This window comes from Ornithorhynchus anatinus, chromosome 4, assembly GCF_004115215.2.
Source record: "Ornithorhynchus anatinus isolate Pmale09 chromosome 4, mOrnAna1.pri.v4, whole genome shotgun sequence".
In the NCBI taxonomy this organism is placed as follows: domain Eukaryota; kingdom Metazoa; phylum Chordata; class Mammalia; order Monotremata; family Ornithorhynchidae; genus Ornithorhynchus; species Ornithorhynchus anatinus.
Window position 1 is genome coordinate 48,312,117 of NC_041731.1, and position 24,953 is coordinate 48,337,069.

Here is a 24,953-nt window from a genome sequence, read left to right on the forward strand (position 1 = left end):
TTGGATGACATTGGAAAGGCCTATCAGCTACTGTCTGGCAAGCTGTTGCTTGCCAGAAGCAGCGTGGCTCAGTGGAAAGAGTACGGGCTTTGGAGTCAGGGCTCATGAGTTCAAATCCCAGCTCTGCCACTTGTCGGCTGTGTGACTGTGGGCGAGTCACTTAACTTCTCTGTGCCTCAGTTCCCTCATTTGTAAAATGGGGGTGAAGACTGTGAGCTCCACGTGGGACAACCTGTTTCCCCTGTGTCTACCCCAGCGCTTAGAACAGTGCTTGGCACATAGTAAGCGCTTAACAAATACCAACATTATTAAGCTGAAATGGGGTGACCAAAAGCAGAGGTACAGAGAAAATACTTTCCGGGTACAGAAATTTACAGCCTTAGACTGTAGGATGTCACAGTTGAAGAATGTGAGATCCTTGTAGTGGACAAACAAGACTGCAAGGTTGCAGTCAAAAAAAGGAATCTCCTCTCTCTCTCCTCTCTCTCTCCTCTCTCTCTCTCTTCTCTCTCTCTCTCTCCTCTCTCTCTCTCTTCTCTCTCTCTCTCTTCTCTCCTCTCTCTCTTCTCTCTCTCTCTCTTCTCTCCTCTCTCTCTTCTCTCCTCTCTCTCTTCTCCCTCTCTCTCTTCTCTCTCTCTCTCTTCTCTCTCTCTCTCTCTTCTCTCTCTCTCTCTTCTCTCTCTCTCTCTTCTCTCCTCTCTCTCTCTCTCTCTCCTCTCTCTCTCTCTCTCCTCTCTCTCTCTCCTCTCTCTCTCTCTCTCTCCTCTCTCTCTCTCCTCTCTCTCTCTCTCTCCTCTCTCTCTCTCTCCTCTCTCTCTCTCTCTCCTCTCTCTCTCTCTCCTCTCTCTCCTTCCTCTCTCTCCCCCCAAAGAGGTTTCACAGGCTTCATGAGCCTTGAGACAAAAAAGAAAATTCCACTATGCCGAGCACATGCATTAACACAGGAAGGGCAGTCTGTGTGTGTGTGTTAGGTGTGGTCATGACTGTCACTTCCACATCAGCCTCTCAGCCACACTCACATCTATGGGTACATTTCCCCATCATGAGTCTCATCTTCAAATGAAATAGCAGTAACATTTATAAGGATTTACCATGTGCTGTGTTAAGCTCAAGGGATAATATACACACACTAATTCAGACAAGGTCCCTGACCTACAAAGGACTCACAAGGATAGGGAAGACAAGAGGGAGGAGAGAGAAAAAGGGAACACAGATAAACCAATTATTGCCTAGAGGCCCTAGCCTTGGTCTCCTTGTCTTCTCATGGCACCAGCATGGCCGAGTGAGCAGTTTAACTAAAAGTGACAACAAAGAAAACACATAAATTCATAAACTTACACCCAAGCGTTTTGCTGATATCCGTTCTGGGGGAACTTTGGCCTGTTGCCCAGCACTCACTCTGAATTCACCAAGCCTGGGGCTTCCAGCTGCCCTTGACTGGGTGGGTGGTAGAGTGAAGTTTCTACACCCTGCTCCATGCAGCCCAGAATAAATGGAAGTGGTCATTTGTGCAAACTAGATTCCCAAAACTAAGTCATTTGGTACAACAAGAGGTCAGAGATCTAAAGAATTTTTGGAACTTGTTTTATCTTGGGTTGGTAGTAAACTAGATTGTGAGCCCATGCCTAAAGGGACAGAGCTTCTATGGAATAGAGTGAGACTTTTTTTCTTTTAAAAACAAATGCATTTCAGGTATTTTGCAATGCTTCTGGCTGAATGCTAGATGATAATAATGGTATTTGTTAAGCCCTTAACTATGTACCAAACACTGTACTAAATTCCGGGGTGGATACAAGCAGATCGAGTTGGACACAATCCCTGTCCCAAGTGGGGCTCACAGTCTCAATCCCCATTTTATGGATGAGGTAACTGAGGCCCAGAGAAGTGAAGTGACTTGTCCAAGGTCACATAGACAAGTGGCGGAGCTGGGATTAGAACCCATGACCTTCTGACTCCCAGGCCTGTGCTCTGTTCAATATGCCATGCTGCCTCTGGGAGATGAGAGATTGGGGATGGTTCCAGAATATCCTTGTCTCACTGGTGTAACGATGACCTTTTAAACCCTGAATGAACCATATGGCATTAACAGGCCACGTCTGTTGCTGCATGCATGCACATAACCACTTCTTCCAACATTGCATCAGATCCGGTCAGACACGTGTTGTCAGAAGAACACTTCTAATTCTGCTCTCTTATTTCATCATTGCCAAAACAGGAGGATTTCATTCTATCACCTCATTGGATAGGCACCAAAGAGCTGAAATCCATTATTAGATTAGGTCCAAGAAAACTTGCTAGAGAAACAGTTCTCTACCTTCTCAGGATATAAATGCACAACCACAACTTCCTTCTTCCCCAGTTACCCCTGAGTGCAGCAATTGTGCTGGAAGTTCTAACTCCGGGTCTGCCAGTGGGCCTGGTTTGGCCTTGTTCACTTTGCTTAGGGAACTTGGGCAAACCCTGGGATGCTAGAGGGCAGGCTAAGATAGATCTGGGCGTTACATGCTCAATTGTATAAAATCATGTGGCAGAGAGGAATATTTAGCTGTTCGTGCATCTCCCAACTGTAGAATTTAGGAATTTTTCTCAGCTAGATAGTTCTCGTATTCCTTGAGAATCAGGCTTCCAAATACTTTAAATAATATTTTCATTATAATGGCCTAGAAAAAAATGGTAAAATATATAGGGGTCCTTCTGACTTTCTATTCAAGATGACTTTATGGATGGTGAGATCATATTCACGTGTGCAGGTATGGCCGAAAAGTCCTCTGTGAGACCTGCTGGGAAGCAGCATGGCCAAGTGGAGACAGCACAGGGCTGGGAGCCAGACTACCTGGGTTCTACTCCCGACTCCACCACTTGCCTGCTCTGTGATTTTTGGTAAATCACTTAACTGCTCTGTCTCAAGTTTTCCTCAACCATAAAATAGGGATACAATTCCTGTTCTCCCTCGTTCATAGACTGTGAGCTCCATGTGGATGGGAACTGTGTCTGATGTGAGTAACTTGTATAACTCTAACGTTTGATAGTTGGTAAGCTCTTAACAAATACCAGAAAAAGATAATTGTTCTATAACTTGTTTTCCTTACCCAGTTTATGTATAACATTATGGAAGAATTAAGGAACACCCCAAATGTCTTGTGGTTATGATGTAATCTACAAATTGGCCAGGTATATTCACCATTGAAAGAAAAAGTTGTGTACAGTTGGGTATAATGCTCTACCACAGCCTTACTATACTTTGTATATTCATTCAATTGTTTTACTGAGCGCTTATTGTGTGCAGAGCACTGTACTAAACGCTTGGGAACACAAATTATTATTAGTAATAATAACAATGGTATTCTTTAAGCACTATTGTGTCAAACACTATTAAGAGCTAGGGCAGATACAAGACAATCAGACTGGACACTGTCCCTGTCCCACATGGGGCTCACAACCTAAGTAGGAGGGAGAACAGATATTGAACCCCCATTTTACAGATGAGGAAACGGAGGCCCAGAAAGGCTAAAGTGACTTGCCCAAAGTCACAGAGCAGCCAAGTGACAGATCTAGGATTACACTTTAGGTCCTCTGACAAAGTCCTGTACTCTTTCCACTATAGACCAGACTGTGCTTCTCTGTTTGTCCATTGTAATTTGAGGAAGGTGCCATTGATGGTGAAATTCACCCATGAGGGCACATAGAGCTGAAAAGGTCAACTGTGCCGAACACAATTCTAGTCAAATAATGCCTTTAAAAAGGATGTTGTCATGTTTGATGTTTGCAGCACCTGGCTCTGTCTTCCTTTGCCTCCCTGTCTGTAGGTCCTTACAAAGCTTTTGCTCAAAAAGAAGCCACTCCTTTCTTGATAGCGGAACTTGAGGCTGGTCAATCTTTAGCAACTGACTCCTGGTTTTTGACTGAAATGCATCATGATCTGAGGCCTGTTTTTTTATTTTGTCCTTAAAATGTTTCCTCTGTCCTTCTTGCCTTGGATTTTCCAATTTCAATTTCTGAATCTGTATGGCATTATGATTTATGATATCCCCAGTGATGAACAGAAGTTCTAACAAGAACATCAGATGCCTGTTTACTTGTTTTGATGTGTGTTTCCCCCCTTTTAGGTTGTGAGTCCTTTGTTAGGTAGGGATTGTCTCTATTTTTTGCTGAATTGTACTTTCCAAGCACTTAATACAGTGCTCTGCACACAGGAAGTGCTCAATAAATATGATTGAATGAATGGATCTAGTTCTGGTTGCGGCATCCAACATGGCTCCGTAGCATAAATTGAAGAGGATCAGGCCAACCGTACATCCCTGCATTACTCCGTTGGAAAAAAAAATGGATTAGTCAGGGCACTGTCAGCTCTGACCCAGCTAGTCAGGCTGTATTGAAGTAGTCTCAGAATCTTTATCATTATTATTATTTTTATTATATTTTTAAAGCAGTAACTATGTACCAAGGACTATATTAAGTGCTTGAGTAGATTCAAATTAATCATGTTGGACACAATTCCTATCCCACAATGGGCTGACAGGCTAAGGAGGGAGAGCAGGTATTGAGGAAACTGAGGCACAGAGAATCAATCAGTGGTATTTATTGATCACTCACTGTGTCAAGCACTTTACTGAGCACTTGTTCTCCTTCGCGGGCTCCTCCTCCTCCTCCCATCCCCTAACTGTAGGAGTTCCTCTAGGGTCAGTTCTTGGTCCCCTTCTGTTCTCCGTCTGTACTCACTCCCTTGATGAATTCATTTCCTTCCAAGGCTTCAACTATCATCTCTATGCAGATGACACCCAAATCTACATTTCCTCCCCTGTTCTTTCCCCCTCCCTCCGGGCTCGTATCTCCTTCTGCCTTCAGGACGTCTCCACCTGGATGTCTGCCCGCCACCTAAATCTCAACATGTCTAAAACTGAGCTCCTTATCTTCCCTTCCAAGCCCCATCCCCTCCCTGACTTTCCCGTCACTGTGGATGGCACTACCATCCTTGCCGTCTCAAAAGCCCTCAACCTTGGTGTCATCCTTGATTCCGCTCTCTCATTCACCCCACACTTCCAATCCGTCACCAAAACGTGCTGGTCTCACCTTCGCAACATCCCCAAGATCCGCCCTTTCTTCTCCATCCAAACCGCCACCACATTAGTATAATCACTCAGCCTATCGTGACTGATTTACTGCATCAGCATCCTTTCTGATTTCCCAACCTCCTGTCTCTCCCTGCCTCAGGCTGTACTTCACTCTACTGCTTGGATTATCTTTCTACAGAAATGCTCTGGGCATGTCACCCACCTCTTCAAAAATCTCCAGTGGTTGCCTGTCAAACTTTGTATGAAGCAAAAACTTCTCACTCTTGGCTTCAAAGCTCTCCATCACCTTGCCCCTTCCTACCTCACCTCCCTTCTCTCCTTCTACAGCCCAGCCCGCACACTCCCCTCCTCTGCTGCTAACCTCCTCACTGGGCCTCGTTTTTGCCTGTCCTGCCATCAACCCCTGGCCCACATCCTGCCTCTGTCCTGGAATGCCCTCCCTCCTCACCTCTGCCAAACTAACTCTTTTCCCCTCTTCAAAGCCCTACTGAAAACTCACCTCCTCCAGGAGGCCTTCCCAGACTGAGCTCCACTTTTCCTCTGCTCCTCCTTCCTCCCCATCGCCCCGACTCCCTTCCCCGCCCCACAGCACTTGTGTATATTTGTACATAATTATTATTCTATTCATTTTATTTAAGATGTGTATATATAATTCTATTTTGATGCTAATGATGCCGGTCTACTTGTTTTGTTGTCTGTCTCCCCCTTCTAGACTGTGAGTCCGTTGTTGGGTAGGGATTGTCCCTGGCTGTTGCCGAATTGTACTTTTCTGCACCCAGTAAATGCTCAATAAGAATGATTGAATGAATGGAAAAGTACAGCATAATAAAGTTGCTAGACACATTCCTGCCCACAATGAGTTTATAGTCTAGAGGTTGTGACTTTATCTGAGGTCACAGAGTGGGCAATTGGTTGATCTGGGGTTAGAACCCAGGTGGTCTGAATCCCAGGCCTGTGCTCTTTCCACTGGGCCATGCTGTTAACCTGTGCTTTACCTGAATCTGTGCACCATCCCTCCCCGTTTTCTCCCCTTGACCTCCAGTGACCCAGAGGTCCCTGATATTCTTGTTACAACTTCTTTTGTTTTCATCACTGGGGATATCATAGATCATAGCAGGTCACTTGGAGGTGAGATTTCAGAAGGGCTTTGAAAGTGATGTGAGCTGTGATCTGTTTGTGAATCGTGGATCTTTTAGGCCTCCCTTCCTTCTTCTGTCATCCTGCCTGTGTGTATCCCTAGGTTTGTGTCCCTGCATGCCTTTGTGCCCCTCTTTATGTACCCCTATGCTTAACCATTTGTGTCTGTCCACATGCCCTCCTGCATGTATTTTCTCATGGTGTTCAGTGTCCATATGTTTGCCTGTTGCCTGTATGGATGTATTTGTCCCTCTCTATAGTTATTCTTGTCTACATCCCTGTCTATGTGGTAGGGGTTTTGAATCCTTTTGGATATACCTGTATGTGCATCTGTGGGTAACTGCGTCCATGCATTCCTGTATGATTCTGTTTTTCTGTTGGGCATATGTGTGTTTCCTTATTTGTGTATTTGTTTATTTGTGAGTGCTTTCCCATGTATTTGTGTTTCTTCTGTGTGTGTGTGGTGTATCTGCTATAGCAGCAAAGTCAGTCATGAAGTGGGTGGGGTACTGAGGGGTTTAAAGTCTCTAGGAAGTCTTTGGGCTCTTTCTGCTCCTCTGCTGCCTGAGAATGGCTTGGCCCTGACTCCTTTCTTCTGGGCTAGCGCTAGTGGCTCTGGCATTCTCCTCCTCCTCCTTCCTGCTCCTCCTCTTCTCCTTCCTCCTCCTCTCTCTTCCTCCCCACTGCCTGCATATGTGCACTTAGGCCAGAGGGTGTAGATGAGTGACTGGAGTAAAGGTTTTGCTGTCCAGACACTAATCTGTGTTGTATTTGTGATGTCCCAAATTTCTACTGACTCCATTTCCCCATCAGATTGTAAATTCTTTAGGGGTAAAGGCTGAGTCTTAATAATAATAATAATCTAGTGCTTAGAACAGTGCTTGGCACATAGTAAGAGTTTAACAAATACTATCACTATAATATTAATGATGATGGTATGTGTTAAGCACTTATTATATCCCAGCGCTGTACTAAGCACTGGGGTAGATACAAGCAAATCGGGTTGGACACAGTCCCTGTCCTACATGTGGCTGAGAGTTTTAATCCCCACTTCACAGATGAGGTAACTGAGGCCCAGAGAAGTGAAGCAACTTGCCCAAGGTCACACAGACAAGTGGCAGAGCCAGGATTAGAACCCAGATCCTTCAGGCCCGGGCTCTATTCATTATGCCACACTGCTGAGTTTTGTTTTCTCTTTCACAACTCTGCAAATAAATACGATGAATCCTCTAGCTACTCGGTAGACTTGGTAGACCCCGGGGAATGCATGAAGATCTTTAATGTCCATCTGAGCAACTTGCTGATGTAGCGATTCCCTGGGCTGATGAGGTGATGGGGCCTTCCTTTCAGACCCTGTCCTAGCAATTCTACTCCCCCAGCACCATTCGTATCAGGATGATGAGTCAGGTCTGCTTTGTAGTGCGATCTTGCTGGATGACATTTCTTCTAGAATCTGTAGTAGGGAATATTACCATTGGATTTTTCCAGATGCAGTATTGGGTTCTCAGACAATCCATGTTTAGGATGCACCTATGTTGGATTCTGGGCATCCAGGGTTTTATAGGATCTTTTCCAGAAACTCTTCCAGTCTGAAAGTCATGTGTGCTTTATGCACCAGCCACATCATGGGAGTTCAACCTTCATTTCAACAGGGAAACGCTCCCCCATGGGGTTAAGGCTGACTTGTGGCAGAAGTTAAGGCTGACTCGTGGCAGAAGTTAACCAGCAGGGAGCAACCCTGCTGTTTCTGACTTGTTTTACTTCTTTTTTTTGTTGTTGCTGTTCTGGCATCAGATGGAGAATGTTATCACTGATTTATTTCATAGATCAGGTCTACTGTAGTCAGATAAGTAAGGACAGAAACAATTGGCGGGTATCACTTTGTTTCCTCCTCTCCTGTATTTTTCCACTCGGAAAGTGGTAATCGTGCTACTGCAGAGAAGCCTGGATTTACCCACAAGCCAATCTGCAGAGCTCCGCTGCTCTCCCTAAGCTGAGCGTCATGAGGGACTCAGCTGGGACAATAAGGAAATCAAGCTGATTCTTCTGAGCTCGAGATTTTTCCTTCCATCCTGTCTAGTTTGAGAAAGAACGTGAATGTCTGTTTGAGAAGATAGGGGAAATTCGGTTTCCTTTCTGCATATGGTGTTTAAGTCAAAGAGCAACCAAAGCTGTTTGGAAAAAGGAAGCCGGCAAGCTGGCACTGATGGGTTCTCTAGTAAAGTCAATTGTAGAGACATTTGGTGATGGGAAAACCTACTCCCACTTGGGTCTTTAGGTCTAAATAGAATAGGCTTATAAAACGGTAGTCAGTGACATATCTCCCCCAGTAATGCTTATTAAGTATCTATGGAGTGCAGAGCATGCTGCTAAGTTTTTGGGAGGTGTAGATGGAAGACAAGATCCCTGACCTAAAAGAGCTTACAATCTAACAGTGGTATAGATGCAGACAATTTACAGAAAGAAGGAAAAAAATACTTAAATAATCCAAAATGTAAATTAATGTGTACAAAAAATACATGTGGGAGTGCTGAGACGATAGGTGGGAAGATGTGACCTGGGGGAGAGAAAAAATCAATCTTGGAAAGACTCCTGGAGGAGAATGGATCTTAAAAAGACTTTGAAGGTGGGGAGAGCTGAGGCTGAGACCTGGTGGATTTGAAAGGTGGGGAATTCTAGCAGGAGGAAGTGTATGAGTCAGAATGAGTGGGAGAATTGAGAATGAGGCACAGTGAAAGGATATTGGGATTAGCAGAAAGTGTAAAATGGTATGCAGTGGGAGAAGATTGGATAAGAAAGAGAGTGACTTCAAGGCTATGGTCGGGAGTTTCTGCTTGATAAGGAGAGGAATGGGTAACTAAAGGTTTTTGAGGAATGGAGATGAGTACGGAACTACATTTTAGAAAAGTAATCTGGGCAGCAGAGTGCCTGGAACTCCCTCTCCTATCATATCCAACCAACTGCCTCTCCTCATCTTCAAGCATCACTAAGATCATATAGTAATAATGATGATGGTGTTAAGTGCTTACTATGTGCCTAGCACAGTTCTAAGCGCTGGGGTAGATACAAGGTAATGAGGTTGTCCCACATGGGGTTCACAGTCTTCATCCCCATTTTACAGGTGAGGTAACTGAGGCACCCAGAAGTTGTGACTCACCCAAAGTCACACAGCTGACAAGTGGTGGAGCCGGGATTAGAACCCACGACCTCTGACTCCCAATCCCGTGCTCTTTCCACTAAGCCACACTGCTTATCATATCCCCTTTTGAAAGCCTTCCCTGACGAACCTCTCATCTTTCCACCTTATCCTCCCTCCCTTCAGCACTGCCTATGCACTTGAGTCTGTACTTTCTAAGCATTTTGAGACTCAATCCATCCCCACAGCACTTCGACACATATCCTTATAGTGTGTTGCTTCCCCTACCTGTAATTTATTTTAATGTCTGTTCTCCCTCACTAGACTGTAAGCTCCTTGAAGACAGGGATCACGCCTACCAATTCTGTCGTATTCTCCCAAGCCCTTAATACAATGCTCTGATCCCAATAAGTATTGATCCCAATAGTAATTGAGGAGCAGTGTGGCTCAGTGGAAAGAGTCCTTGCTTGGGAGTCAGAGGTCATGGGTTCTAATCTCGGCTCTGCCCCTTGTCAGCTATGTGACTATGGGCAAGTCAGTTAACTTCTCTGTGACTCAGTTACCTCATCTGTAAAATGGGAATTAACTGTGAGCCTCACGTGGGACAACCTGATTATCCTGTATCTACCCCAGTGCTTAGAACAGTGCTCTTCTCATAGTAAGCACTTAACAAATACCAACATTATTATTAGTAATAAGCATTCAATAAACACCATTGATTGAAGTTTGGACTGGAAAGAGATGAGGCTGGAGGCAGGGGCTAATATAGTAGCCTCATTAGGATAGGAAAAGTGCCTGGACCCAGGGTGATAGCCTTTGGATTGAAAAAAAGAGTCGGACCTGAGAAATACTCTACCAGAAAAACTGCCAGGATTTAGTGACAGATCAAGTGGGAGTTTAAAAAGAATGAGGAATCACAGATATCAAGATTGTAGGCTTTGGAGACTGAGGAGAGTGGTATTGTCAACTGTATGGGAAAGTTGGGTGGAGGGAGAGGATTTGAAATTCAGTTGTAGTTATATTGAGTTTAAGGCTTTAAGTATAATTAGACAGTACTTTTACAAAAGAGTCCCAACTTCGAGACTATAAAGCGTAGGGTTACAGTTTTATTTAGCAATAAGTGCATTCTTTGATGCTTAAAGTCCCATATACTGGTCGGCAATCAAAGGCGATCCACCTTGAACTGAACATCCGGGCAGATCCTTCTGAATCTCTGTTTGTACAAGAGAACACTGAGAGAGTTAAATTATATACACATTTTCAGTCTCCCTAAAAAGATTCTTTAGAGATGTTGCTAATTCTTGGGCACAATAGTTTTGGACTGGGAAACCAGAATTTGAGTTGGTATGCATCAACCAATGGTATTTATTGAGTGCTTACTTATCGAGTGGTAACTAAGTGCTTAGGAGAGTACAGTGCAGTTGGTTGACATGATCCCTGCCCTCTAGGAACTTACAGTAGCCTCTTGAAAATTAAATTCAGTTAGGTAAACAGACTCTTCTACTTTCCAACCCTCCGACAGAGGACGGAACTACTTAAAAAGTCCCCTCTCAAGCAAAGATAGGGAGAGACTCGAAAAAAGAGAAGCAGTGTGGCCTGATGGAGAGAGCACGGGCTTGGGAATCAGAAAGACCGAGGTTTTAATGCCAGCTCTGCCGCTTGTCTGCTGTGTGACTTTGGGCAAGTCACTTAACTTCCCTATGCTTCAGTAACCCCATCTGTAAAATCGGGATGAAAACTTTGAGCCCCATGTGGCACGTGGACTGTGTCCAACCTGATTAGTTTGTATCTACCCCAGTGCTTAGTACAGTGCCTGGCACATAGTAAGGGCTTAACAAACACAATTAAAAAAAAAAAAGAGAGGGCCCAGAGTGATACCTGACAGCCATTCTTTTCCTTAATTTGTTTGGAATGAACACATCACATTCCTTTCAGAGGGCAAACAATAATTTGGGTACATTTGGTTCTGTAAAGCAGGGGTTGTATCCCGTAAGAACTCTGTATTTCAGAAAACTCACAGAGTAGCATTCGTACTGTCCGACATTACATGCGTGAACAAAATAGCTTCTTCTGGAACCGTATCACGTTTACCCACACATGAATCTTGGAAGAATTTTCACCAATTCTACAATAAAACTAGATGTATTTTTCTATATCCCAAATACTATGTGAAGCACTGGAGGAGGAACAATAGAATCAGATCAGATACAGCCCCTGTCCCTAGTGGGGCTGCATTCTGTCCTAAACGTTTAGTGAAAGCGTGTTATGGAGGAGCTTTAATAACGATTTCTATTTGATGCAGGGCTGAGAATGAATGTATTTCCAAATGTAAAGATGGCTGCTGCAAATGAAGCACTGTCCTATTTTCCTTTCGCAGCATACCCTAACCGTAATTGCCTGTAGCCAGAAAAACTGACTTTCAAGTTGGTCAAGATTTACAAATGGTCATAAAAGTCTTTCCTTTTTTCTCTGTTTCTCCAATATCCTCCACTTCTCTAGCACTTTATTCCAGTTTCCCGGATCTCTGATGGAGCAGCCAGGAGGGGAATCCTGCGAAAATCGGGGAGCTCCAACCGTTCCATGGAAAGCACAGTCATCCCCTTCCTTTGGCATCCAGCCCTCCCAGGCATGGCAAACGGAAGATCCTGATCTGGAGTCACAGGTCAACCTGTAAGTAAGTAGATGAAATATCCTCTTGGTTGAATCCATGATCATGAGTAATGTTCACAGGAGAATGGTTTACCAAGTACCTTTGTCCATGGTCTAGGAGATGTTCTCAGGGATTCACAAGGTCTGTATAAGTGTGTATATATATGTAATGTTTGTATATGTGTGTAGTGTTCCTGTAAGGATCCTCTGGCCACCTCAAGAGACAAATTCTGGTCTGGAAGACAACTGATCTCACCCAATAATGGAGTGTGTGTGTATGTGTGTGTGTGTCCTTCTGTCCACCAATGGGAGGAGGGAAACAGCACTTTCCAGTTCAGTAAGTAATTGAACTAATGTGATCAGATGTCCCAAAACAGTAACAAAATTCGTGCGCTCCACCTGATCACCTGAAAAGCCTGCAAAAACCCACTAGGGCCTTGCTTTTAGCAAACCAAGGGGTGGGAGAGAACCCCATGGACCTAGAGCCACAGTAGTGATGGCGGCTGGCAGGTAAGAGACTGTGTGGTCTTCTATTGAGTAGCAGAAACAATGACTGTGAACGCATCAGCTCACCCTGTGATCTTGACTGATGGGAGCTTTGACCTGCTTGATTCTAGCTGGACCAAAAATTTCCATTCCAACCCAGCCTTAGGGCAGGTCAGTTTAGCCACAGTGGCTGCCAGGGTCACTACTGCTTCTGCTTGAGTGGCATAGCCCCACCCCTCACCCTGCCAGCCATACCAGCTGTCACAGTCATGGTTGGCCCACCGCAGGGTGGGTCTGTTCAGCTCTGCTGCTTTATCTGCTCCTGGAAGCCTTCCCTGACTAATCTCTCATCTCCTCACCCTACTTTCCCTCCTTTCCTTTCGCCTAAGCACTTGGGTCTGTACCCTCTACCCTCTTGGGTCTATACTGACTCCCCCAAACCATCCCTCCAACCCTCACAGCATGTATGTATATATCCTTATACCGTAATGCTTCGTCTCTCTACAGTGTATTTTCATGTCTGTCTTCCCCTACTAAATTGTCAAGCTCCTCGAGAGCAGGGGTCGAGTCTTTTGTACTCTCCCAAATGCTTTGTTCAGTGTTCTGCACCCAATAAATCCCACTGATGAGCTGATGCTGCTGCAGCTGCCCAATCTGTGAGACCTCCTCTAGACTCAACTCGTTCTGGGCAGGGATTGTCACTGTTTATCGCTGTATTGTTCTTTCCCAAGCGCTTAGTACAGTGCTTGGTACAGTTTGGCAACAGATTCATTTATTGAGCACTTACTATGTGCAGAGCACTGGACTAAGGGCTTGGAGTATACAGTTTGAGACCATCCCCTGCCCAGCCACAGGGCTCCACTCATTCATTCATTCCAGCGTATTGATGGAGCCCTGACTGCGCATTCATTCATTCATTCAATAGTATTTATTGAGCGCTTACTATGTGCAGAGCACTGTACTAAGCGCTTGGGATGAACAAGTCGGCAACAGATAGAGACAGTCCCTGCCGTTTGACGGGCTTACAGTCTAATCGGGGGAGACGGACAGATGAGAACAATGGCAATAAATAGAGTCAAGGGGAAGAACATCTCGTAAAAACAATGGCAACTAAATAGAATCAAGGCAATGTACAATTCATTAACAAAATAAATAGGGTAATGGAAATATATACAGTCGAGCGGACGAGTACAGTGCTGTGGGGATGGGAAGGGAGAGGTGGAGGAGCAGAGGGAAAAGGGGAAAAAGAGGGTTTAGCTGCGGAGAGGTAAAGGGGGGTGGCAGAGGGAGTAGAGGGAGAAGAGGAGCTCAGTCTGGGAAGGCCTCTTGGAGGAGGTGAGTTTTAAGTATGGTTTTGAAGAGGGGAAGAGAATCAGTTTGGCGGAGGTGAGGAGGGAGGGCGTTCCAGGACCGCGGGAGGACGTGGCCCAGAGGTCGACGGTGGGATAGACGAGACCGAGGGATGGTGAGGAGGTGGGCGGCGGAGGAGCGGAGCGTGCGGGGTGGGCGGTAGAAAGAGAGAAGGGAGGAGAGGTAGGAAGGGGCAAGGTGATGTAGAGCCTTGAAGCCTAGAGTGAGGAGTTTTTGTTTGGAGCGGAGGTCGATAGGCAACCACTGGAGTTGTTTAAGAAGGGGAGTGACATGCCCAGATCGTTTCTGCAGGAAGATGAGCTGGGCAGCAGAGTGAAGAATAGACTGGAGCGGGACGAGAGAGGAGGAAGGGAGGTCAGAGAGAAGGCTGACACAGTAGTCTAGCCGGGATATAACGAGAGCCCGTAGCAGTAAGGTAGCCGTTTGGGTGGAGAGGGAAGGGCGGATCTTGGCGATATTGTAGAGGTGAAACCGGCAGGTCTTGGTAACGGATAAGATGTGTGGGGTGGTGCGCAGAGCACTGCACTGAGTGCTTGGACTGTGCAGTTCGGCAACAGATTCCTTCATTCATTCAACAGTATTTGTTGAGCGCTTACTATGTGCAGAGCACTGTACTAAGCGCTTGGAGTGTACAGTTCGAGACTATCCCCTGGCCATTCACGGGCCTCCACTCATTCATTCTTTCCATTGTATTGGTGAGCTGACTGTGCGCAGAGCACTGCCCTAAGTGCTTGGATGGTACAGTTTGGCAACATATTCCTTCATTCAACAGTATTTATGGAACGCTTACTATGTGCGGAGCATTGGACTAAGGGCTTGGAGTGTACAGTTTGAGACCATCCCCTGCCCAACAACGGGGCTCCACTCTTCCCACCACTTAGTCCAGTGCTCTGCGCACAGTAGGCACTCCATCAATATGCCCGACTGGCCGACAGACCCAGTCGATCCCATCCCCCACTGCCCCGACTCTGCCATTCATTCATTCATTTATTCATTGAGGCCAGAGGACTTGCCTCAATAATAATAATAATAATAATGATGTTTACTTAAGTGCTTACTATGTTCCAAGCACTGTTCTAAAGGCTGGGGGGAGATACAGGTGTTCAGATTGTCCCACATGGGGCTCACAGTCTTCATCCTCATTTGACAGATGAGGTCACCGAGGCCCAGAGAAGGTAAGTGACTTGCCTGAGGTCACCCAGCTGACCTGCGGAGCTGGGATTTGAACCCATGACCTCCGACTGCCCAGCTCAGGCTCTTGCCACTGAGCCACGCTGCTTCTCTATCACTTGATCATATTTATTGAGCACTGAGTGCTGTAATAATAATGGCATTTATTAAGCGCTTACTATGGTGAAGCACTATTACTAAGCACTTGGGAGAGTGCAATATAACCAAACGGTATTCATTCACTCATTGTCGTGTTTCTTGAGTGGTTACTATGTGCAGATCACTGTACTAAGCGCTTGGAAAGGACAATTCAGCGGTGGAGACAATCCCTCCCCATGGAGGGGCTTGCCTTGTCCTGGTGTCCCCAGCCTCCAGGGAGGGTTGCCAAAGTCAGTAAGTCAATCAGTGGGATTCATTGATCACTTACACTGTACAGAACCCTGTACTAAGCGCCCCGACTCACTCCCTTTGCTCTACCCCCCAAGCCCTACAGCCCTTTTGTGTATATAAGTACATATCTATAATAATTCTATTTATTTTTATTAATGAGGTGTATAGATCCATAATTATATTTATGTATAATGACGCTACTGATGCCTGTTTACTTGTTTTGATGCCTGTCTCCCCCCTTCTAGGCAGTGAGCCCGTCATGGGTAGGGATTATCTCTCTAATGTTTAATTATACTTTCCAAATGCTTAGTACAGCACTCTGCACACAGTAAGTGCTGAGTAAATACGATTGAATAAATGAATACTGTTTGGTTCTGTTGTGTACTCTCCCAAGCACTTATTACAGTGCTCAATAAATATGATCAACTGACTAAGGCAAGCCCCCCAGTGGGCTGGGGACCGTGGCGCATGGCCAGCTCTCCTGCGGGCTGGGGTCATTGTTGTATTGTACACGCCCAAGCACTTAGTACAGTGCTCTGCACACAGTAGGCGCTCAATGACTGACTAGCTGAGGCGAGCCCCACTGTGGACTGGGTCCCCTGCACAAGGCAAGCCCCTTTGCGAGTTGAATATATTGTACTCTCCCAAGCACTTAATACAGTAGTCTGCACACAGTAAGCCCTCAATAAATATGATGGACTGACTAAGGGGAGCCTCCCTGTGAGCTGGGGACCCCGGGAGAGGTGAGCCTCTCAGTGGGCTGGGGACATCGTTATAGCATGGCTCAGTGGAAAGAGCACGGGCTTGGGAGTCAGGGGTCATGGTTCTAATCCCCACCTCTGCCACTTGTCAGCTGTGTGACTTTGGGCAAGTCACTTCACTTCTCTGGGCCTCAGTGACCTCATCTGTAAAATGGAGATTATGACTGTGAGCCCCACGTGGGACAACCTGCTCACCATGTATCTCCCCCCAGCACTTAGTGCTTGGCACATAGTGCTTAACAAATACCATCATCATTTATTTCTTATTTATTTACTCTTCCAAGCACTTAGTACAGTGCTCTGCACAAGGCAAGCACTCAATAAATACGATTGACTGAGGCAAGCCTCTGGGTGAGGTTAGCAGGGCAGCCCTGTCCCCTTTGCCCAGAACTTTCACAGGGGCCTGACCCTAGGCCACTGGGACATGTTTGCTCTGCGAATGCTTGTGTCCTATTGCACTCCCCAACTGTAATAATAATGGCATTTGTTAAGCACTTACTATATGCCAGACACTCTTTTAAGTGCTGGGGAAGGTGCAGGGTAATCAGGTTGTCCCACGTGGGGCTCGCAGTCTTAGTCCCCATTTTACAGATGAGGTAACTGAGGCACAGAGAAGCGACGTGATTTGCCCAAGGTCAGAGAGCAGACAAGTGGCGGAGCCAGGATTAGAACCCATGACCTTCTGACTCCCAAGCCCAGGCTCCTGCCACTAATGACGAGGGATGGTTGTGCCAGGGCAGGGGCAAGCCTGGAGGGAGGCATGAAATCCAGGAGCCGCCTTGGACTGAGGCCAGGCCAAGTCTCTTACCACATTTTCCCCGCCTGCAAAACCAGTATGATGATAAGAGCGGTGATGTAGCCGGGCAGTCGGTTGTTTGTATTGAGCCTTCCCAGCGGCCACAGCCCTGGGTAGACACTTTAAGTAGATTTTAAATGAGAAAACTGTGACATTTGCCTGTCATTCATCTTGGTGGTAGCAGGGAGCTAAGCCAGATCACCTGTCACCTGTCCCTTTAGGCTCTCATATTCCCTGTCAGGATGATGCCACCGTTTCACTTAGGAAACGGTAAGCCTTAAGGTGTCTGTGGACAGGACTGTCGGTAAGAGAGGGGAGTCTGGAAGTTAAGTGAAGGCAGTGCCTTTTCTCTGTCATCATCGTGGCACAACTGCTCTGTTTCCTCTCTCTCTTCTCCCGATCCATTCACAGAAAAGGTGGTTGGATCACCAGGCGCCTTCTTTTGCGGCCTGTGACTGTGATCTCCATCGGTGATGATCTGTAATTTTCCGATGGGCTTTAACTTCTTCAAAGGCAAGGCATTAAATGCGTTTTTGGTATTGCTACTTAACATTTAATCATTTTTCCTAATGGTTTCTGGGTTCCTTAACAGCTAATTTCCCCATGCACAAGGGAGTCCTTTATTCCCAAAGAATTTCTACTCCTTGTGATTCATTATAGAATCAGGAATACCAGCTTTCTAGAAAAAATAGTAGTAGGAAAATAGGGGAGATAAAAATGGGGCACATTATAGCTTCTAAGACTTTATAAAAATAGTAAATTATAAAGTAATAATGCCTCATAGAGAGAATCTCCAGAATAATGAAATATCTGAAATATTTTGGGCTCCTGAAGAGAAGAGCCAAGATAGAACAGGGCTTGGCACATCGTAAGCACTTAAGCTCTATTATTATTATTACTAAGTGCTGGGGTAGATACAAGTTAATCAGGTTGGACACAGTCTCTGTCCCACTTGAGGTTTACACTCTTACCCCCCATTTTACAGATGAGGTAACTGAGGCACAGAGAAGTGAAGTGACTTACTCAAGGTCACACAGCAGGCATGTGGCGGAGTAGGGATTAGGACCCAGGTCCTTCTGACTTCCAGTCCACAGGAGAACTGTTGACATACATGTTTGCTGGATTAATTCTTATTTTAAAAACAAAAACTGGAATGCAGATTATCCAGATTACATCATCACTCACCCATTGTGACATTTAGAGGATTGAGAGAGTCCTTTTTCAAAATGGTGTTAGTTTTTCAAATGGTGTTTGGAAAAAATGGTTTTTCAAAACGGTTTTCAAAGCACAAAAATGAATGTGCTTTCCTCCCTGTTGTCCTCTCTCATGCCCTCCACTGACCCCGATGAGTACACCTTAGTGGAATCGGTGGGATGAGGAGGAGCTGGTGAGTTTGAGGAGGATGCCATACTGGGAATGGAGTAAAGAGAGTTCCATAATGCACACGGAGATGTTCGTTCTAGAAAATAGTATCTCATATCCAGATCCGGAAAGCAAGGCTGAACCTGCTTGAACCCAGTCAGTCATATTTGAGTGCTTACTGTGTGCAGAGCATTGAACTAAGCAGTTGGTTGGTAGAGATGGTAGTTGTGATCCTTGCCTAAAATAGTTGACAATATCTAAGAGAAAACTGTGAAAAAAATTAGTTGATGGCCATTGAACCAATAGAGGAAGTGAAAGGAAGGCTGTAGGTGAGGGTGGTGGCAAAGGACAGTGCCACCCAGTCCCACTGGGTTGTCTCTCTGGTCATTATTAATAATAATAATAATTATGGTATTAAGCACTTATTCTGTGCCAAGCACTGTTCTAAGCACTGGGGTAGATAAAGGGTAATCAGGTTGTCCCATGTGGGGCTCACACTTCTAATCCCCATTTTCCAGATGAGGTAACAGGCACAGAGTAGTTAACTGACTTGCCCAAGGTCACCCAGCAGACAGGTGGTGGAGGCGGGATTACAACCCAGGTCCTCTGACTCCCAAGCCCGTGCTCTTTCCACTAAGCCACGCTATTTCTCGTTATTAGCAGTGATAGCCCCACTTCTCTCATTTCACATCCGAGTTGGATCCCTACTATCATATCCAGTGGCAAACTGACCACACTCCTCACGTCCTGAAAGAACCCTCTGGCTTCGAGGATGATGGAGGTGTCAAGGCTGTTGACATTCCAGTTGGAGATCTTTCAGATTTTTTTTTCCTTTCAGCATTGCCCATATCCCGGTCCTGGAATTCATCATTATCTGACTTGACTACTATAGCAGCATTCCTGGTTTCCCTCTCTCCACTCTCTCCTCTCTCCAGTCTGTACTTCAGTCTGCTATTCAGATCTTTCTAAAATGTTCTTCTCCAAACATCTCTTCTCTCCTCTCTCCTCAGACTTACTCATTTTGCTCCTCCACAAACAGATTTCTGACCATAGTTTTAGGCACTCCATTTGCTCACTCCCTCCCCTCCCCTCCAGCCTCCTACCTATCCATTCTCTTGTAGACCCCAGCTCAAACTCGGTTTTCTTCCCAAACTCACCTCACTGTTCTTCATTACTGACTCTTCCACCTCCAATCCCTATTCGTGCCTCTCCTCTGACTGGAACTTCCTTCCCTTTCAAATCCATCATACTTCAGCTCTCCCCATCTTCAAATCCCACCTCTTCCAGGTTGCTCTCCCTGATTGGCTCTTTTTTTCCCCCCCAACTATCATCTCCACACTTTTGCACTGCCAAATTCCTGTTGCACTTTTGTACATGTCCAATTTACATACTGCACTATTTAAGCACCCCTTCCTCCTTTCTGTAAATTTTATGCCCGCCTCTCCTGTTAGGTTGCAAGTTTCTTGACAAATGGGATCACGGGTCTTGCATTGTACTCTCCCCGTCCTCAGTTCAGTGCTTTCTACTTAATAGGTGCTCAGTAAAGATGTTTGTGACTGTTTCAGTTTGGCCCTGGTGAATTTATGTTAATGCTATAGAGGATGCTGTAACTAAATTGAAGGTGCACAAAATTCTTCCCTAACATGTTTCCACGGTATATTTTGGATAGAACGCTCTTAGGGAATTAAGAACATTCTTCTAACAATATGCACCTATTAGGATGGAATGCAGAGTTGAAAGAAGCAATTGTCTGTGCAAATTCAGTGTCGTTTAAGTCACATATACTGTAACCCAAATTTTCCTGAATATGGGGTTCTTAAAGCATGTAACCCTGTCTTATTGGAGATCTGGGTACTGGGGTCCAACAGGGAATAACATTGTAACCAAATTCATATTCAAAATGACCATGCTACAACTGGGTTCCACTGTGGAATTGAAATTGTGCCGAGTCAGATAATTTAAATATTGTATTTAACTTTCTTGGATGGGCACGTTCTTAATTTTGTTTGAGTTCCTGAATTTCTTAGTTTCTGTTTGGAAAACTGGTTAGTTCATAAAAGTAGTAAGCGCTTAACAAATACCACCGTCATTGTTATCATTAAAACAGAAATTAAGATGAATGGTGCCCAGTGAATTGAGTAGAAAACTTTAAATCTTTACCAAAGCAATTTCCTTATCTTGTAGCTTTACAAACCAAATTCATACATTCTTAGAATGTAAATTCTAACATTTACACATTCTCTGCCAAGCACTGAACAGAGCTCTAGGGTAGATACAATAAAAGCAGATTGAACCCAATCCTTGTCTTATAAGAGGCTCACAGTCTAAAGGGGCAGGTGAATAGGTTTTTTATCCCCATTTTTTACAAATGAGGAAATGGAGGTACAGAACAATTAAATGTCTTTCCTCAGGTCACATAGGCAAGAGTTAGAGCTGGGTTTGGAAGCCAGGTCTCCTGACTGGTAGGCCATGCTCTTTCCACTAGGCTATAATATTTCTACAAATTTTGGAAAAAATGTTGTTTTTAATTGTTGTATGTAGCCTGGTTAGCCAAGGCTTTGGACTTCAGACACTCCCTTGACAAAATGTAAACCATCAGGTGTCAGTCCCCTAAAATCTCATTCACTCAATCTTTTTTATTGAGTGCTTACTATGTGCAGAGCACTGTAGTAAGTGCTTGGGAGATTACCATATAAGAGTAGATAGGCACATTCCCCATCCACACTCACCCTTCTCAGCAGTCTATCAAAAGAAGCTCTCCCACTTGCTTTCAAAGTCCACCCCCTTCTTCTCTGGCTTGACCACTCCCCCCCCCCCACCCCATCCTTTCTCATCTTCTAAAAACACTTGGATCCACTCTTCTTCCCTCCCTGATCACCATCTTCAACCATTCCCTCTCTGAGGGCTCCTTCCCTTATACCTTCAGTCATCCATTGCCTCCCTTAAAAAAAAAAAAAAAGTTCTCCAGTCCCCACTGCACTGAAGATTTGCCTCATCTTCCTCCTCCCATTCCTGTCTAAATTCCTCAAACAGTATTTTTCTCCCTGCTGTCATGGAGAAGATAGACACTAAAATAAATTACAGGGTGGAGGCAAAAAAGCACAAGATTATCTACATAAGTGCTGTAGGAGTGTGTGAGTACCCAAGTCCTTAGGTGACAAATCCATTTCTCTCCCTCCTGTTGATCCACTCTCTTCTCCTACTACATGTCAACTTTGGGCTTTTGTTGCTTGCAAGCCAGCCTAATCATTGTGCTGGATGCTCTTCTCTCCTGCTGGTGATCTCTTTGCCCTCACCTTTCAAATTGGACCACTGCCGTCCTTATCTTCAAAACCTTTTGCAATCACATCTTCTTCAGGAAGCCTTCCCCAATTAACTTCTAATCTCCCCACCTTCTACCCCCCTTCTCCCACCCACAGCTATGTCAGTACTCCCCTTTCCCGTCCCCCTCCAGAGCACATAGGAACATATCTCGAAGCACTTTGATGCCATAATTGTAATAATTGTATCTGTCTACTCTATTGCTTCTTCCTATCTGTAATTTTCCTGTTTGTCTCCCTTGCCGGATTGGAAGCCCCTCGAGGAAAGGGACCGTGTCTGCTGACTCTTTTGCACTCTCCTAAGAATTTAGTTCAGCACTCCTATACTGTAAAACTGATTCCTAGATTCATCCTGGGTAACCCCTAGCTAATCAGAGATAAAAGTAAACAAGGAAAAGGTGGAGTAGAGCACCTCCTAATGTGTCATGGCCTCCGTGCATGGCAAAAAACTGAAATGTCTCCTAGGAGTCTTGTGAAATCTGACTAGATCGTCACAGCTGCCCTCCAGAAGTTTATGATCTAATGAGGTGGACATCCAGGCAGATAGCGGGAACATAGACAGCAGCTGCTGCCCATTTCCAGCCATATCGAATCATCTCTTGATTGTTCAGTTCATTTTTTAAAATCTTCTAGAGTTTGGGATAATCTAAACCCTACTGTTCTTTTTCCCTTTGGATACTTGTTTTTAGATCATTCACCATGAGTGAAGACATTACTTTACCCAGTGCTCGGGACATGTTTTGACAGGTTCTCATTAGTACCTTCATCAGATGATGCCCAGGGAAATGAGAAGGAGCTGAAATTTAAACCAACGTCACTGCTTTTTAGCAGCTCCGGTAAAAGATCTGTTAGAAGGAGGGGAAACTAGTGACAGATAAGGATTATCCACGTTATCCTTTTCTTCCAATGCCATATGTAATAGAAAATTAGCTTGTACCTAGTGGATCCCTTTGTTTGACAATGTTCTGATTGAGAATCCCATCCCCATGGCCCCACTGTTCACCCTTTGGTCCAAATGGCAAGGATGCTGTTAGCAAGAACCCTTCAAACACCCGCAGAAGCAGTAGTGGCAGAAACTGCTGTGCATCCATGCTCTTTTCTCCCTTCATGGGAGACGAAGGGAAATCTCAGAGATTTTTCCCTCATGGCTGGTGTCTCTTCCTAACAGTGTCCAAAAGTGGTTGAATTCCCTGTGACCTTACTGAAATCATAATTAAGAGGAAGGAGAAGTAAGGATTACTGAGTTTCAAGATTGATTGGACCAGGAAGCCTCTCCAGGTCCCTGGGTGAGATACAGGCGCTTACAGCAGGCGATTTGGCAGCTGCAATTATGTACTTATTGATTTTTAAAATTTTTTAGGCTATTCAGAAGACTTCAATTCCCCAAAGATGAGGATCATGTGGGGTACCTACCACGTAGCAACTAATAGGATACTCTGTAGACATGGTATTGACTGAAGACAATAACATTTGTGCCTTCAATTAGACTAATAGGCTGAATTCATTATTTTTGTTTTCTCTGTACTAGGGCTTTTAAAATTTGTTTCTATTTTAATGAAATCTGGGTGATTTCTCCAAACTAATACTGCTTAATAAATGGTCTTATTGATGTCTTAAACTTTATCTGACACAGAATTTGATGAAGAGTTCTCCAGGTATTTCCTCCATAAGTAATACACTTTTCTGGGTAAAGATAGTTTGTTGAGCCTGGATTTTGTCTTTGAGTATCAGGGGAGGTAAATGAAATGGTAATCTTTAGAAAACATGTCGTCATTCATTCAGTCATATTTATTGATGCCTTACTGTGTTCAGAACACTGTACTAAGCTCTTGGGAGAGTACAATACAGCAATAAACAGTGACATTCCCTGCCCACAGTGAGCTTACAGTCTAGAGGGAGAATATGGAGCACTTCATGAATTTGCGTGTCATCCTTGAGCGGGAGCCATGCTAGTCTTCACTGTATCGTTCCAGTTTTAGAATATGTGCTCCCTCGAGACAGTTGTGTAGCCATAAATTTCCATAAAAGGGTGCTTTGCTGTTTCACTGTGCAGTAGTTTCCCAACCAGTTCTTCAGTGCAATAATATTTTTTTCCTAAAGGGTAAGCGTTTTCTTGAGATTTTTCAGTAAAACAATTAAGCTTTTGAATTAATACTGCTTTATTGGGGTGAATTATCTTCTATCAGGCATATTCATTTATCCCATGAAGGGCCATTATGAACAGACTGAATGATCTAAATACCTACTAATGTCTCTGATGGGTTCCATGAGTTTTAGAGAATGAGAAAAAAGAAGAGGAAATGAAAGGAATCCATACTAGGCAAGAAAATTGTGGGGGAAAATAGGTATCATATCATTTAAAAAAAATCAATGTTTCTCATTAGATTTAGAAGTTAATTTTTATTATTTTCAAGAGTATTTGAAATTACCAGAATAGACCGAAAGGGGTGGGGGGAAGGGAGGATTTTGCTCCTTTTAGTGTTTGAGATTGTAAACCTGGAGGAAAAATCAGATGACAAGATACAGTGATCTCCCTAGTTGTTTAATTATAATTCAAATAACACTGGAGGTGATTTTGACCTGTGGCAACAAGAATAGAACATGCAGGAGTTGAGAAATAATGCTTTGGGTATACACTGCAAATGGTCAGGCTTATATTAGAGTATTATCTTCTGTTTTTGTCCCATCTTAAGGAACCTAAAGAGGATCCAGAGAAGAGTCACAAAAATGATTAAAGGAATGGGAAATGTTAAAGGAATTGGAATAACTTAATCTGAAGAAGGGAAGGCTAAAGGATGCTTTGATATTAGGTTGAAAACTCCTTGAGGGCAGGGATCATGTCTACCAGCTCCCCCAAGGTATTAGTACAATGCTCTGCACACAGTGAGTGCTCAGAAAGTACCACTGATTGACTGATAACTGCCAATAAATATATGGAGGATTTTTATAAGGATTCTGACCAGTTGTTTTCCATGTCCACCTATAACCAGTAGAACAGATATGGACTGTTGATTTCCCACTGGCCATTCTTGCAAAAGAAATAACCTTCCTTTACATTGAATATTGTGTATTTTTTGAACAATTTTAAAGCTGTTTAATCATGAATAGCCTCCTACAATTTGGTTGTCTCAAACTGTCAATGGGGCAACAAGCATAATTGCATTTTTTTTGTCATTCTTTTTCATGTATGAGAAATCCATTTATTCCACACAATATAAACATTTCTCTAAATAATTTATTGAGGTATACATCCAATGGCTGAATTACAAATATTAGATCCCTAGGCATAATTTCATTTTGTGT

At 44.4% G+C, this 24,953-nt stretch overlaps 1 protein-coding gene and 1 non-coding gene across 3 annotated transcripts in view; one reads left to right on the top strand and one right to left on the bottom strand.

The window, feature by feature from the left end:
- GARNL3 (GTPase activating Rap/RanGAP domain like 3) overlaps nucleotides 1-24,953 on the top strand; it is a 160,870-nt gene that overhangs the window by 21,546 nt on the left and 114,371 nt on the right. For both annotated transcript variants that reach the window (XM_029062881.2, XM_029062882.2), the window contains exon 2: nucleotides 11,845-12,015. In XM_029062881.2, coding sequence (XP_028918714.1) covers nucleotides 11,873-12,015 — 143 coding nt within the window. In that variant the 5' untranslated portion in view covers nucleotides 11,845-11,872. The remainder of the gene's footprint in view (nucleotides 1-11,844; nucleotides 12,016-24,953) is intronic.
- LOC114811624 lies at nucleotides 23,547-23,649 on the bottom strand. The gene has a single exon (XR_003759320.1). It is a non-coding gene; the product is annotated as a U6 spliceosomal RNA (small nuclear RNA).